General features: G+C 45.7%; 1 protein-coding gene across 1 annotated transcript in view; it reads left to right on the top strand.

Annotated features, from left to right (window-relative positions):
* The window catches only part of NECTIN1 (nectin cell adhesion molecule 1), a 103,965-nt gene extending 98,055 nt beyond the window's left edge, over positions 1 to 5,910 (top strand). Inside the window, exons 9-10 of the mRNA XM_059829750.1 lie at positions 70 to 114; positions 5,692 to 5,910. Of these exons, the coding sequence (XP_059685733.1) occupies positions 70 to 114; positions 5,692 to 5,910 (264 nt within the window). The remainder of the gene's footprint in view (positions 1 to 69; positions 115 to 5,691) is intronic.
* Positions 5,911 to 16,640: the final 10,730 nt, after the last annotated feature.

Here is a 16,640-nt window from a genome sequence, read left to right as displayed (position 1 = left end):
AGCAGGCCTGGCCCGGACCAGAACGGTAACCTCTCTCTCTTGCGGTGTCTTACCCACCCCTGCTCCCAGAATGAGGATCAAGGTCTTCGTAGACGTAACGAGCGAGAGTGGACAGTAAGTTTTGGATTGGTTTTTCTTTTCTCCATTTGGTTTTGGGGTCTTTGTTGCTGGAGCGAGGCACTGATCAGCTCCCAGGCACCTGCCTCCCTGTCACCAACAGGCAGCAGCACTGCCAGCCTCTTGCACACAGAGAGAGGATGAAAATATCAGCCCAGTGGAAGACGTTTTTGAAAGCAGCCACCCTCCCTTATCCCTTCACCTCCAATTCCCAACAGTTTCTTGGGTTGCATTGGAGGACCACTCCCACTGTTACAAACAAGGCAAGCACTCCCTAATCCAGCTTGGGAGGTCTCGTCTTGTCCTCCCTGGGGTGGGGGATTTTATTGTCAGCAAAAGGATGGTAATCCTCCAAATCCAAATTTGGAAATCCTCCCAGTTTCTCTGAAGTAAAAATAAAGCCAGTCATATGGTGCTTTGAAGGTGTAATCTCACCACCACAAAATCCCCCTGCTAAGACACACCACCGATCAGGGTGATTTTTTTTTTTTAATGCTTTTTTAATGATTTCCTCCCCCTTCACCTCCCCACACTCCTGCTCTCAGTTTTGTTTGGGAATTTCTTGTCCCTATTGCAGCAAGAATAGCTCAAAACCATGAGACTTGCACAAAGATCCCAGCAAATTGGCGACCATGGTTCAGATTCCCAGCTCTGCTTTCTGAATATCCCTATAAAACTATTAAACCTGCACCAGTTACAGATTTGGTGCAGACTGAGCTGGGGATATTGGAGAACCATCAAATGTAGCAGCCTTGACTCAGTTCCCAGTTGCCACATTTCCTTCCTATCAACACCAAGGTTGCCTGAATAACTCCCCAGGTCAATAGCCCCATTTCCAATTTTCAGGAGAAATAAAGCAAAAAACTAAGGTGGCTTCTTATTAGTTTCCCATTTGTAAATGAGGCTAACAGCCCTGCCCTGACTTCAAAAGGGTAGAGAGAAGGACTCAGGAAAGGAACAGCAAGGAGGGAAATGTTTAAGATTATTGATGTTCTAAGATGCTGTAGGAACGCAGAACACGTACGTACTATAGACAGCAAGAGAAAGAGTTAAAAGCATGCTGTAAGAAGGAATGCAACTTTATGAGCAAATTTTCTGCATAAGTAATACTTGCATGTGTCTGTGGGTGCATCCCTCGTCATAGGTCCTTGCCCTATTTTTGGGGGAATTTCAGCCTTCCTCATGCTCAACCTTTTCTTTTTCTGAACTCAGGGGTGAGCCCCTCTGTGCCACTTGCCCTCAGTTTTGCCCTCACAAAAGTCCACCACTTTAAAAGCAAGCTCAGGGCCACTGGTTCCTGCTCATCCCTGCTATGTTAATGTTTGTTCTTTACTCAGGACAGTGATTATTCATGGAGCTCCCTCACAGATAAAGGGTCAAACAGAGAGCAGAAGCACGCTGAGAGATACCTAAAGTTGCAGCCATACTCTGAAGACGAAAAGCAGCTCAAAAACACCGAGTAGGGAGTTTAGAAACAGGGAGAAGAGGATGTGAGGCTCCCAACACCATGATGAACTGCTTCTTATTTTTGGTTCCCATTATATTTTCTATCTTCCAACACCTACATCCTCTCCACTGACTGATCCACACTATGACAACAGTCCTCTGTTGCTGTCACTCACAAATGTGCTTCTTTCTGTCCATCAGCCTGTGCTGCATCCCAAAATTCAAAACTAACTGATGGAGAGGGTCAGGGTAGTGGCAGCCCAAAGTTTGGATAGTTTTGAATGGCAGGGACTTTTCCCAGCCAGGGAATAGGCTAACACATCCAATAAGTGCATGAATGTGTACTGTGTTTGCCTTGAGTTTGGCCAAGCAGAGAAAACCAGCCTACTGCTATTTGTGAGCCATGCTGCAAGACCAAAGACAAGTTTAAACTGCATGAGAGGTTATTAATTGACTCTTGGGCTTTTGAGCAACAGCAGAAGCCACAGTCCTCTGTAGTGGTATCTGTCCAACTCTCACATCTAAGAGAGTCTTCAGATTTTCCAGAGAAAAATATAGCAGAGGAGTCCTCAGGACCGTGAGAAGGAGTTTTTCACTTTTAGACCAGTGAGAACTCATCATTTAGGAATGATTAAAAGTATAGGATATAGTCAGATCAGAGGGAAAGCTGTCTGCAGCACACATAGTTTTACCAAAGAGATGCTCTGCAAATAGAAGGAAAGCTGGAGACAGGTGTGTAGGGAATGGAGAATGGTTGAGAGTAAGTCATGGCAGAAATGAAAGCTCTTTCAATCAAATAAAGACTGTTTAAAGGTAATCTTCCAGGCTGTCTGAAATGGTTAGATTGCTGACATCCCCTTTAATCAAGCTCTTGAAAATAAAATGGAGAGGGGAGGATGTAACCCAGATAATGAAGAATTGTATGGAGTCATGCTGGAAACAAAGGCAAGTGGGAGAAGTCAAGTGCGGGAAGGTGGCAGAATTGTGTGCCAGTTCAATTTAATTAGTTCATTATCCCTAATTTAATTTCAAACTTTGTTAAAGATAAATTAGATTTGGGAAAAGTCACAGTGGGACTGGGGAAGGAAGTCAAAGGGCACCAGCTGCTAAATATGTTAGAAAACATCAGGCTGATTTTGTACTCTTCCCTTTCGCTACTTAGAAACGAGATCAGGGAACAAAGCCGGAGCAATGTGACTCCTTGCTTCACATGCTGAAGAAAGGTGAAAGGAGACAGGGAAGTCTCTTCCTTTGACCCTGATGCTGGCATTCTCCAGCTGCTCTGCTCTGGCCCCGCTCCCACCTATGAAGAGTGAGCACAAAACACTGGCCAGAAAGAAAAGAAGAGCTTGTTCATACTCACCTGGCCAAATAGAAGTGCTGACAAAATTGCACTTATTTTCATCCTACTTCATGGATGCTTGTTTCATACCCATATTAGCTGATAGAAATATGCTTTGCTGACCCAGTATATTGTTAATAGGCAGCCCATAAAATAGTACCTCATGACCTCTTCTGCTTCTGCTTCTTTCAGTGTCAGATGCTAACACCCAGCTCAGTTCACACAAGATGTCTACTTATGTTGACTGAGAATCTCTTTCCTATTAGACCTTTCTGTCTATTAAACCTTTTGAGTGTACATATTAGTATGAAGTCCTATGCTTTTCTGTTGCATGCTCAAAAAGCATATAAAACTACTGTCCCATTCTATTGATAATAGATTGCTAGCCTTGATAAGAGACCCTCTTGCCTGCTATGTCTTACTAAACTTCAATCATTGAGACAACTGCCCTTTCAGGTTAGCTTTATGCAGAAAGTTGAGCTATCAGTTAATGACTTACCTTTACAAAGCAAGAGGAGAGCATGGCTAAGTTTTTTTTTCCCCCCTTGCAGGTATGGAAGGGAGTTCTGTTGTATTTAAGATTTCTTGAGAGTAGATTATACAGGAAGAGAACATTTGCACATTCTGTGCTGACTAACACTCTCCCTAGCTGTTAGCCCCTCTTTATCCCTTTTTATCAGCTGGTGCAATCAGAAGAATAGCAAACAGCTGTTCTTTGTTCCCTGCTTCCCTTATGGTATGGATTCCCGTTTATGCTATAGAATTTGTATGAAGATAACTGTCTCTAGGCTTGAAGTATGTGTTGCCACAGCTTGCCTAGTTTTCCAGCCAGAGAGTTGTGTGTGGTACAGTGTAAACCTCAGCCTTGAATTCTGTAGAGGCCTAAACTTTCTGTGTAAATATAGCTCCCACCTGGGAATGGGAGAGCTGTAAGTCAGGGCTGCCTAAGGCAGCTAGGAAGAGATTGTAGGGGGTAAGGTAGAGTTAGTGAAGCTTCCTCATGTCCCCTGGCTTGGGTTCCTCCAGTTAAACAGCTATAATGCTGCACAGCACCTCCCCACTTTTTCACTTTGCAATTAAAGCCAGAAGTGGACAGAGAGTGGCCCACCCAAATTTCAGAGACCAACGCAGCAATTCTAAATAGAAGGGGCCTAGAGCCTGTTACTCTTTGCTATCTGGCCAGGTCAAGATCACTGACTTTTAGAAGCTTAAGCAGTGGAATATACAGTTTTGCCAAGGAAAGGAAAATGAAAATCGGACTGGCCTTAGCATTGCTGCTGTTTTCCTGGTGCTCAGACAAACTTTCCATCCTCTAGCAGCCTTCATTGTTCTTAGCGAGGCTGTTCCTGAAATTGCCTTAAGACTATGCAGCCCTCCAACTTTCTTGTTGCCTCTTCTAGCAGTCTGAACCATCAATAAATTATTGTCAATGCTTTGTTTTCTATATGATTTTTTTAAGCGTCCTGGTGAAATATTTATCCAGGAACTGGCAGCTGATGAGTGGAGTAGATTGTTCTGTTCCTTCAGGCTTTTTCTCCTGAGGGTCAAATCATTGTCCTTTCCACTAAACCAACTGTTTCTGGTATTTTGAAAGAGAATGAGGAAGGACTCAAGGGCAAGTTACTTGCTTCAACCAGCCCCAGTTCAAACCTCAGGCATAAAAGGTGATCGCCAGTGCATTTGCCCTCTCTTAGAGAAGAGGTGAGCCCTTGGTGAGAGCCCGTGAATGTGGGTTGATTTTAAAGACCAAAAGCACTGTCCTCACTAGATGACCCTCCTGCTTGGGTCATCTTAGGGCTTCAAACCGGAGGAAAGGGTGGGTGAGCAGGGAGGAATCCTTCCCATCTGCTGCCACCCTCTGGGAGCCAGAGCCCTGGGCTGTGGGAGAGCTCTGCGCTCCTCTGAGCTTACACAGGCCTCCCCGCAGGCACACCAGGAGGGCAGGAGGGTCTCTGTCTTCCTGGTGCTGCTCTTTGCATGGAGCTTTCTGGGAGAAAAAGGGTCTCTGCGATTTTTGCACTCGAACAAGCAGTGTTTCTTCACTATTGCTTGCCGCACCTCTGCAAAATTATCTCAATAGAAATCAAAGCACTTTGGACTCCGAGGGGTCTTCATTTCATTTGGCACTTAAAGAGGAAGAATCAGATTTTGCAAAGCATCCATAAGAATACGCTCCATCAGAGGGAAGATCGTGGGACCACAGAGCAGTCTCCATCTTGAGAGTGCTTTATATTCTCTGTAGTTGATTTGACTTACAAAACTGTCCCCAAGCCTTTCAGCGGAACTGCTCACACAGGTAAAGCTTAGCACATGCACTCCTGTCTGCTAGGTAAACATTAGACACATTAACCTATTTTGCCTCCCAAGTCCCTGGTCAGACCCCTGTGCCCTTTAAATAAAAGAGCATGAGCCTGGATTAGATTAATGACATGCATTAGATTAAATACATGCAAGCACTGCTTTCTCAAAACTCCGGTGTGGAAGAGTTAGGAAGATTGAAAATAAACTGTCCTTTCTTGGCTGACTGCTTATTTTGTCCAGAGAGGCAGAGCATTTACAGACAAGGGGCAAACCATGCCAAATCTATACATATTCATCAGCAATATGGATATTTTGGGAAGTGAGACAAAAATTTTGAAATGTGAGGATTTATCACCTGGGTTTCTATTTTTCTGAAGCAGTAAGCAGAACTATTTAATTTTCCATCCTATTTGTTATATGTGTGTCTCAGCAAGGAACTGAAGAGTTGTATGTTTTTACCCATTGACTTTTGTCTCTACTTACAGAACTTTGGAAAGTGTCACTCAGAGATATCGAATGCGAGTGATTACCTGACCCGCTGTTACTCACATGAAGATCGATATCTGGAGAAGATCCCTCATGTCTATACCCCCTTGTCAGATCTCCCACAAGATCTTTATCCTCATCATTCTGACATCTCCTTCTGCTGCCCACCTCCCGGTTCCCGGGCTCCTTACATCTGTCCTAAGGAACAGTATGTTTAAAGTGTCAACACAGCAAAATGAAGCAGCTAATGTTTTTCACTTCTCTTGACCCTGTCGCTCAACAACCAAGGCCTTTTAGATCCCCACTTTACCACTGCTTATTTTATTTAACGATTTTTAATTTTTGGTGCAATTGTAATTAACATGATTTAGGTGACGTATCTGCCTGGCTTGCTAATGCTCAAGGGAACACTCTGCCTTTGCCCACGTCTCATTCAGTACTTGCATCTTTCTTTTCTCATCCTGGCCCTCCTGTATCAAGCTGGCTATGTGTGTGCATGTGTATGTGGGTGACAGCTGCCCTGTGTTGGATGGGATGTGCCCAACCTGATTAAATGTCCGTAGGTTCCCTTGTGTCAATCTCTACACTGTTTGCACCAGAGTAGCTGGGTGTGGATTCTTCACAGCCCTTGTTCCAGCTTGCGTGAAGTTTTACAGCACAGCCAGGGCTCAAATCTGAGGCTGTATTGGTTTTTTTTTCCTCCTTTGGAGAAATTTGTTTCCCCCTTGGCAGTGGGGGTAGGAAATCCCTGTTGTGAAGAGCTAAACAGCCAAGATTGCTGAACTAAATAATAAGATGCTTATAATGAAAGATGCTCAAAACCAACCCAAGAATAGAGAAAAGGGCTTGGTTTAGGGGTTTTGTTTCTGTTCTTTCTCCCCCCTGCTCCCACTCCCAATCTCTTGAATTGACTCTTTTAAATCCAGATGGCATGGGGACATATTTTGAAGACAACACATTTGGAGAAAGCATCCTTTAAATAACCATCTTATAACCTGAAACCCAAAGGGGAAAAAAAATTAGAAAGGCAAACATTCTCCCTAATTTTCCTCTTCGAAGCCTAACGTGACCCCCCACTAGCTTCCCCCCGCCTCTTCCTTGCATCTGTTGATTGGAATTTTAAAATTAACTCAGGCAAAATATAAAGAATAAATCATGATTTCAGGTATTCTTCTTGCTCTTAATGAAGGATAAAAGCCAATAGAGGAATCTGGCCTTTTAACTTTTTTAAAAGCATCTTAGTTTTGGGACTACAGATTTTTTGATATTGGAATGTGTGTGGGTGTGTAAATCCAAACGTGTACATTCCTGTGACCACAAAGTGTTTTAGAAAAGAGTATTTACCTCCACATCACATTTGTGTTCACTTGTCTTAGAGGAAAAATAAATATATACACTTAAATGTATATAAAAGCAAAGAAGAGGAAGAGGAGAAAAAGGAATGAACATCCTGTATAAGAGCTTGGTTTTAAGGATAACTTTCATCTGTTTCACCCAGGTATGGCATAAAAGAGATGACGGCTGGGTCAGTTCTGAACAAGGGGATATGCCTTCTTGGCGAATGGGCATTTACTTTCCTTTGTCTCGGGTTGGGTATTTGGCATTCTGCAGACATTGCACAGTCAATATCACTCTGGAAACCATGAGGATGTTTGAGCAAAGTGCATGTGGGAGGGAGAGATGGGGACCACACCATTATCCTGCTGCCCAGACACCAAACAACATTTCAGTGCTACTTGTACAAATAAGAAGTGAAACTTCCATCAAGATGAAAGCCTCCCCATAAGATGAGGTATGAATACCATGTTGGATGCTACCAGCCCAGCTCCTGCCGTGCCACATGGACTGAGGCACCATTTTATTTTTGTATATCTGAATCTAAACAGCTATAGTTGTTCTATGCACTTTCTGTGTTCCCATCACCTAGAGCAGCCTCAAGACTCACCTTGACTGTCCCTCTTCCTCCACAGAGAAGCACATCTGTGTTCACGCTACCTCGTAGATTCCCTGCAAGCTAATAAATAGATCTGTATATAACAGAGAAGTTTATACTTCAGTTAGTTAGGCAATATAGCACTGTGTGAGGATGACGCCACATGCATGGATCCCCCTGGGCCATTGCATGGCATACAAGACACCCTTGGAGAACCAACTCTTCCCCCCCTCTTCTCCTGCTTCCCTGGTGCATGTTGCCACTTCGTGCTTTGCGGAGACAGCATGGTAGCTGGTCACAAGGACAAGATATTATCTCTGTGGTGGGAAATTGCTGCACCATGTGGGGAGGTCATTTCCTGCTAGGAGGTGCTTTCCCACTAGATTGACAGGGTATTGTATCAGCTAGGTGACCTGGCTCTGCTTGGCTGGGTGAGGTGTGGATGGAAGGGCACTGATGCATTTCTTGGCCAAGCTGAAATGGTCAGTACCTCTAACAGCATAGCAGCTTTCGTATGTGCTAATGCATGGAGTGCTCTCATTCCCGGACGATCAGGGGACTGTACAGACATAGCCTTAGAACATTAAACACAACTTTTCTTGTACCATGCTTTTGGTCTCGACTGATGGAACCCTTTTTGGAGTTATTTGGATTCACATTCCTTCTGCCAGTATCCAGAGAATTCAGCCAGTCATTTCCTTACACCAATGGACTCAAGTGCTACATGTCTTGATTCAGATAATGTATTTCTCTCTCTTGTTTTCTTCTCAACATACCTTGGGGTACTTTCTGTTTACCACAGAGCTGGAAATTGGGTGTGCTCTGAACTGAAGCCACAGCCAACACATTCACCCCAGCAAGAGAACCATGCTGTGGAGTCTGCCAAATCTGCCTTTGGTCACTCTGTTTGGAAAGGTGACATCACTGACCATGGAGAAAAAGCAAGCAAAAGTCCATAAAGTCCATTACACACTTCCCTATTTGCATGCCTGTAATAGCAGGATGCTGCCTTCACAGCAGCAATTAAAGTAGATGTGATTGGGAGCTTTTTCACCTGATGCAGTTTCAGACAGATCTGAGAATTCATGAGAGAAGCGGAATATGGTAAGGTCTTCAGAAACATAAGGAAACAAGCTAGACAAAATGGTGGTTTGCCAGAGGAGGCAGAGAACGTGTTGCAGGTGGTTTTCTCTGCTGCCCGTGGCTGGAGGAATGATGCTTTGATGAGGAAGGGGAAGGCAGAGATGCAGATGGCAGCATTACAGAGAAACTCTAGTTGCCTTGTGCAGCTTTGAATTTGAGCTGCCCACAGAAGACTGCCACAAAGGGTTTTACTGTGCTTTCCAGCAAAGCATAAGGATTTCAATCCTCCTTAGAAAGGGAAAAAGCAAGAAAAGCCTAAACTCAAAGCAGTAGTTTGACTTACACCAGCAAATATGTTAAGCTTAGGAATGTCTTGGTTCTCTTTGCCTCTTAACGTTCTCTCTTCTCCTTAAGAACTGTGTTGGTCTCAAAAAAAAAAGGCAAAAGAGAGTCTCCACACACCACCAAATTCCTTTGTACCCTAGGAAAAGGGGGAAAACCCCTGAAGAAAAACCCTGAAGAAAGAGATAGCGAGATTCAAGTCCATTGTTTCAATTTTACAAAGCTGCATTTAGAAATAGTTCTGATTCAGGGCTCTTATTCTTCCCTCCCTTTCCATACAGTTGCACAATGTTTGCTTAATGGCTATTTCCAAACTTTGCTGCACCTGTTGCCAAGGGCTTAACACTAACTTTGCTCCATGATAAGGCTACCCATGCCTGCGGTGACCTCGCAGGTGCAGAAATGCTGCTGCAGCAATGGTGATGAGAGGTATTCCCCTCCTGCCATAGTGCAAATTGATTTTAAAAGATCCCTTCTCTGGGAAGAGAGCCATCCAGTAACGTTGGGGTAGATGGTTGAACAAGTCGAACAGGAAGCTGGTGGAGTGTGATCATGCATCCAGTGGGCTAGCAGTATATGGGAGGAACTGGCATTTTATTTCTGTGTCTTACTGGTGTGAGACATGAAGCCATTCTTCCTGTTACTGGGGTGAAATGTCATAATTTCTGTTCCATATGTTGGTGGCACTGACACAAGAGCTCTTGCAGATGGAAAAGACTGATCACAGAACTTAAATAAAAGTGAACTGAAGAGCTGTAACAACTTCTCTCACAGCCGTGAAACTTGTGTGAGGTGCTTGATCTCTTCCTTTCTCCCAGCGCTGACTTCTTCCCGAGTTGTTCACTACATCCATCATCCCTTGCACATTCACACCCCAAAATGGCCCCAGGAGTTACTGGCTGAATTCTGCCTGTTCACAAAGGCTGTCCTTAGGACCAGCTTAACCTGCCTTTCATGTTGCCTCCTTCACTGTCTGCAGCACTGGTGGGGACATGGGACTTAAACATGAACAGAGGAGCAGTGTTCAGGTGACCTGCAAGGCAATGCCTGGTGCACATTACTGCTATAGCTTTGCCCTCAGAGCAATACAAACGTAATTATGACGCCAAAGTGCTCTGTGAGGGATGCCTCTTCAGGTTCATTCATTTTACCCATTACCTTTTTGGGCTGCCTTCTCCCAGTCTGTCCATGTAAGTGGGTGGAATAGATTCAGAGCCACAAACAGCCGGTCCTCTGGGCCAGCAGCTATTTAGGGATGGTATAGGTAAAGTCATCCCTGGGGGCCCCCTCCTCTCTAGCCCACTTCTCTTGCAAGTGCCCTGATTTCCTTCTGCAGGCAAGTGGCACTTCTGGTTTCATATGAACCAGACATTGAACATTGTTTTAAGACAATAAATGCATTGCAGCTGCCTTTGCTGCAAGGGATGGCTCAACAGCCCCTGCTGCACACCGGTGTGCCACGTGGGAACTGTCAGGGAGCGGTGGGGAGCCCAGAGACCCCTCCTCTGCCCCATGCATAACACAGAGGGAAGGAGACTACTCCATCTCTGCTCCTGCTTAATTACACGCTCCACTAGCACCCATGAATCACGGTGCAGTGAGCAGGCAAGCGCTGGTGTCCCGGATCTTTCCTCACCAGCAGCACATGGCAATCAAATGTACCTTCATCAGGGGCAGGACCGGGCCCTGCACCCACTGGTGGGAAGCGCTCCCTGGTTAATCTGGGATTTGCAATAGCTGGGTTCACACGAGAAACAGGCAACAGAATAAAAACCCATCTTTAAAGGGGGTCCTCTGGTTAAAAAGAGGGAAGTAAGCAGTCCAGCGAGAGGGCAGGGAGTGAGGAGAGGAAAGTGCTCCTGTCTGGGGGGATTTCCTCCACGGCCCCATGACTGCGGGCAGCACCCCAGGGACAGGAGACCACAGTGCTGGTGGCACAGCCCCAGCCCAGCCGCACGCCTCCGCAGCTCCAGCAGCCTGGGAGGCAGCAGGATCAGGCCTTCCCGGCCAGACTCCTGCCTTTCCCCCTTCCGGGCACTACTTGCTTTAAGAGGAGGCTGCGCAGGCTGTTCGGTGCCAGCCCGGCGATCCTGCTCCGGTGGCTGAACCAGCAGACCCCTGCCACCATGCCTGCCCGCCCCGGTGAGCGTGCTGTCATCCCGCGGGCAGTGGAGGAGCTATATACAGATCGAAACATCGGCGTGTGTGTGCACAAGCACACATGCACTCATGGGGGAATGGGGCGTCAGTCCAGTCCAGCTGAACATGAAGCTCGTGTTTACTTAGGAGGTGCCCTATCAGACAGATTTGATCAATACACCATTAGAGAATTTTTAGCACAAGCCACTAACTCTGAGAATGAAAAATCCCCAGGATATTTTTTAATAAAAAAGCTCCACTGCACAAGGATAGAGCCTCTGCATCTGGATAAAGACCTTTTGGAACAATTTAGCCACAGATCTGGGCAGGCAAATGGCAGAGGGCTGAGTTTAGGTCATGAAGGGAGGTTAAAAGGGCCTCTGTCTTGCAGCAGCCAAAGCTGGTCATTACTGGGTAGGCGTTTATTGGATTGTATGAGATAAGCTGTCATGACCACACCACATGTTGCTGAGAACTCCAGAGTTTCGCTTGGTTGTTTCTCAGAATGGTTCAAGGAGAGCCACAACTTATCCTCAGGGACAACGCGCCCCAGGATAGTGTGCAGATCCAAGCAGTAGTGCAGGATGGTGAAAGCAGACTGCTGGCAGTGCTCTCTGCACTTTGCACAAAGACAGACAAGTTTTTCCTGTATTTCTGGAACTTGGCATCTCCCCCCAGGACTGTATTTAGTTTCTGAACAAGGGAAAAGAATCTGGATTCACCTCCTGCATGGCAGTGCCAGTTGCACAGAGGCTCCCCACCAACGCCCAGAAAGAGCTTTGGTCATCTGAGTTGAAAAGGCACACAAACACCCAGCTAGTATCAGAGACACTTTGCACAAATAAAGTGGAAAAGATGCCCGCTTGAACAGAGGTGCTGTGAAACACATCCATGCCTGCTTTTTTTCATTTCCCCGCCGCTATCAGATGTGCAAGCAGGGTCAGCACTTCAGATGAGTTTTGAGGTCTCTTTCTCCAGTGCTGAATGTACTGTGACCAGTGCCTCACTCAGAACAGAGTACCTCCTGCTGGGTCACTTTATGTGTATATAGAAATTTATGTATGAATATATATGTATAATATGGGCATTACTGCCTCTTTGACTGCCCTAAATACATAAAACATACCAAAATACTTATATAGCTAAAGAGCTGTTGTTTTATCCTTGGAACTAGTCACCTTTATATTTCATATTTCATATAGAAGTAAAAAATAGGCACCGTGGAAGGCAGACGATATACCACAAGTATGGAGTGGAGTGGGGGAGCTGCAAATTAAAGGACAGCCCAGGAAAGAGCTGCATTAAAGATTCCACATCTCTGCTGCAAACAGGGATGGCTGATCTCTTTTTTGTTATACTGTCATGCTTTATTTTCTTTCCCTTTATGGCGGATGGAAGGTGAGGTTTTAAAGCCTGCCAAGAATGCATCCAGCCCTGTTCCTCTGAGCGAACGGCACCATACACAGAATGAGCTTTCCCAGATTCTCCCCTCCCCCTTGTAATCCAGGCTCAAGTACCATCATTTTCATATCAGTACTAATTACATTAATTATTCTCCTCAGTATAAAACTCATTAAGCTGGAATTTATGGTTCATTAACTCAGAGCCGGAGTTCTTCCTCGGTGCAGTGGTGTGGGGCCAGGATTATTTCTGTCCTGGCTGGGGGCAGGTTCTAATCCGCGTCCCTTGGCCACGCTCAGCATCGCCTACTGAAGCGTGAACAAAGTCGCGTGTGCTCGTACAGGGGTATCACACCAGGCAAGGAAGGTGTTTCTGAACCGCAGGAGGACTGGAAAGGTCAGCCCCCCTGGTGCAGGCCCAGTGTGAAATGCGTTTTGTTACAGCTCAGGGAAGATCAGGTGTGACTAGCAGAGTAAGAGCAGCCAAGGGAATACTTGCAGGCGGGCTATGTGCCAGGGTGGATCAGGACTGAAAAGAACATGTTTGGTGGTGTGGGGAAAGGTTTGTAGTAGTGCTCGGGAGGTCTGGCTTCAAGGCTGGTACAGAGCTGCTGTGAGCCTGTGGAAGCCACTCACAGCATGTAACAGAGAGGATTTATGCTGCCTGACCTAAGGCAATGCGGTTAGGTGGCTGGACATAGTCAGGAGTGAGATGCTTCTCCAGAAAGACGTCACACCTACTTTGAGGGCAAGCTCTGATCACTCCCTTAACATGCCATGGACTGGAAAGGCCATCCTGGCTTCTGCATTTGGGCTGAGAGTAATGGTATCCCAGTGGTCTCTCCTCCCTGTCAGTTCTCCATACGCCTTTTCTCAGGGTGGAGGGCTAAGCCAGCTGTAGAGCCCACCTAATCTCTGCCTGGACTCCCTGTGACTCGGTGGTAAAGCTATAATGAGCACTTCTACTGTAACGGGGAGTGACGGTAAGAGAGGAGCCCTCGCTGCCACCATCTCTTGCAGGGACACCTCTCTAACTAACAAACGCTGTCCTTGACTTCTTCTAAAGAGTAGCTAGGAGTGGTCTTTCGCTGGGCCTGATCTTGGAGTGTAAAAGCAGTCCTGGGAATGGGAGGGAAGGAAGAAAGATGAGAAGCTGCACATCCCCTGCCTAGGACACGGGGTCCAGCCCAGCGTGTTTCAGACAGGCCTCCCAGGCTCCCGGACTTGAGCATAGGCTGCTACAGGAGATGGAAGTGACGGGCAGGTTGACCTCCTAATGGACCCGACTGCCAGAGAATCCATTTCCTGAGTGCAGAGCCTCCTTCACACTGTGCAGGTTTCTACAGTGCTCCCTAATTACTGTAATTAAGCAGTCATGCTGAGTGATGTTAGACAGAGGGTTCAGAGTCATTACAGGTCTGCAGAAGATTAAACCATCCCTGGCTTCAGTGTCTGAGCTCTTCTTGGTGATGGTGGTAATGAAGATTAGAGTACGAGATAGAGCTTTATGACATGGGGTCATGTCATTTGTCACAGCTCTCAGGTCTGCCCTTGTCAAATGTGGCCAGCCCAAGGAGGGGACACAGCACTGGTATCCTGTCCGTTCCCAAGGACCTCTGCATCCCTCCATCTCCCAGAGATGGTCGACTGCCCTGAAAAGTAGTTTTGAAGCTCTGGAAGGGAAAGGTCATTGTGACTGGCACAGAGATGATAGGGATGCTCGATGCCTACATGTCTATTTTGTTATTTGTCAAGCACGAGAATAAATACGCAGTTGGATTTGTGCAAGTGAAAAGTCCTGTGGAGCAGAGGGGAGTCCAGTTTCACATTCTTCACTTGGTATCCACCACTTTCTCTCTCTTCTGGTCCCTTTTAGCTAGGAGGTCTGAGGTTAGTCTATAACCATGTACATCAACGCCGTGGTGATCATGGAGTTTAAACCTGTTTCCCTATATTTTTATACAGCAGCCTGATTAGTTGAGCAGTGGCCTTCCCTAAGGCACTTGCTGACAATAGCAGAGGACTAGACTGGAGACAACCTTTTTAATCCCACAGCTGTACTCCCTCCCTCCTCAACCTTTTTTTCCCTTGAGGGCACCCATTTTTTTTGCAGACCTACTTCTATTCACACAGGTAGTGAGACACACTGTGTACAAGACGCAACGGCTCAGTTCATATACAATTGGCATCTAATTCATTTCTTTGTGAATGTGAAAATCAATACTGTTTATAGAATCCACAAAGGCTCTTCAATCGGTCAGTGTCCTTGTTAAGTTTGTTTCTGGCTGCCAAAAGATCCTTTCAGGAGGTGATTCTATGAGCTGAAGAAGGAAAATAATGATCCCCATTTCTCTAATGAACCCTGAGAAGTCTCTAGACTTCTCCGCCTGCCCCCAGTAGAGGGAAAGTGTTTCTTGGTAATCAACTTTATGGGATGGACTGGCTTTTCTTGGAATTTTGCCTGGCTAATCAAATTCTGGTACTTGGTTTTGCTCCAATTAAGGTCAAAGTGTCTTCTTACACATGCAAGAACATGTATTTCTTCAGCAGATGTTAAATGATTTCAGCTCTACTTGTGCTTGCAAATTTTGTGGGCACAACAAGAAAAGCCAAGTTTGGTCTGTCTCAGAGCATCGGAGCTCCACAGTTTTTTGTAGTTTCCTGTGCCTCCAAATTTATCTCTAGCAAGTATCTTCGAAACAGTGTTTGATGTCTGCATCCTGCTCATTCTGCCTGTTCTAGGAACAGTTCCAGCCCTGTGGTCAGCTGGTCCAGTGATAGCTTCTTTCCATCTGGGGATGTTCCAAGGGGGGTACAGCTGTTGACTGCTTTCCCGTTTCCATCTGTTTATCCACTCAATGAGTCTTCAGTTCAGTCCGCAGTTTCTAGTATGACTCTCGTGATGTAGTTACATGGGAGCACCACCTGGAGCTGTTGAACAAGTGACTTTAGCAGGCCAGAAAATCCAGGCTGAGGACTCCAACTTGCAACTGTTCTTTTTTCAGTGTTCACCTTCTAAAACCTACAAAATTGTTACTAATATTCCATCCATGGTTATTGATGATAAACCAGCTGGAGTGTGATTGCTTGTTATATCTCAGGGTCTATTGATAAATGTCACTGCTAAGCTGGCCATTTTCCAGTTGTCAGGGCCTCAGTACCAGAAAAACTCTATTTTTCTTTTCCCTAAGAAAAAAAAAAGGAGCCTAAGATGTTAAAACTGCGATTAGTTTTACCTTTTCCTTTCTTTCCTCTACAGTCTAAATAGATGGGTGTTGGCTAGGGCAAATACAAGCCACACTTTTTACAACTCTTTCTGTTGTTCTGTTTGCTTTCTACCCCATGGCTTAAACTGATGTATAGTGCATTCCTCTGGATTTACACCCATTCCGAATCGGCTCATTATGTTTTGGGAGGGCATTCAGTTACACAAAAAGAGCTCAGCTGCACCTTGCTGGGTGTTTCAAGGCTTTTCCAAATACTTTCAGCCCTTCCATAGCTGTATGGAATAGAAATGCTTCCTGGGTGTAAAGCCACTCCATCCCTCTCTCAGAGTGTAACAGCCTCCCAGATGAGGCATAGCCCCCAGGCAAGGAGCCCAAGCCCGGCTTCACATTCCCTCTTCAGGAGCAGTAGGTGAGAAGAGGCAGCTGATCCTCCTCTGTGCTAGTTTGAAAGACCTGACTTGTCTTTTCATCACCAGCAATGACAGAGCTCCAGGACCACTCACTTTCCTGGTCAGTCAGCATAATGTGTTAGCATTGCTCCAAGTCAAGCCCAAGGGTAGGACAAACCAAAAGGAACAGGACTATAGCTGTGGCATTCCCATTTGAGTATCTCATGGGGAGGAATTTATTTCTCTGCATGGTATAAAAGACAGCAAAGAAACGCCATAGTAAATCCAGGGCTCAAATTAATTATTTTTCTTTTGGGGGTTTTTTCCTCCCTTTTTGGAGAACAATTTTCTTTTTTTCTTTTTACAAAAAGCTACGAATACAGTCACGGAGCTCCACAGAATTTTTAGATTTTTTTGAGCACTGGATTCTTCTGT

This window comes from Gavia stellata, chromosome 26 (assembly GCF_030936135.1).
Source record: "Gavia stellata isolate bGavSte3 chromosome 26, bGavSte3.hap2, whole genome shotgun sequence".
Taxonomy (NCBI): Eukaryota; Metazoa; Chordata; class Aves; order Gaviiformes; family Gaviidae; genus Gavia; species Gavia stellata.
This window is presented reverse-complemented; position numbering and strand designations above follow the sequence as displayed.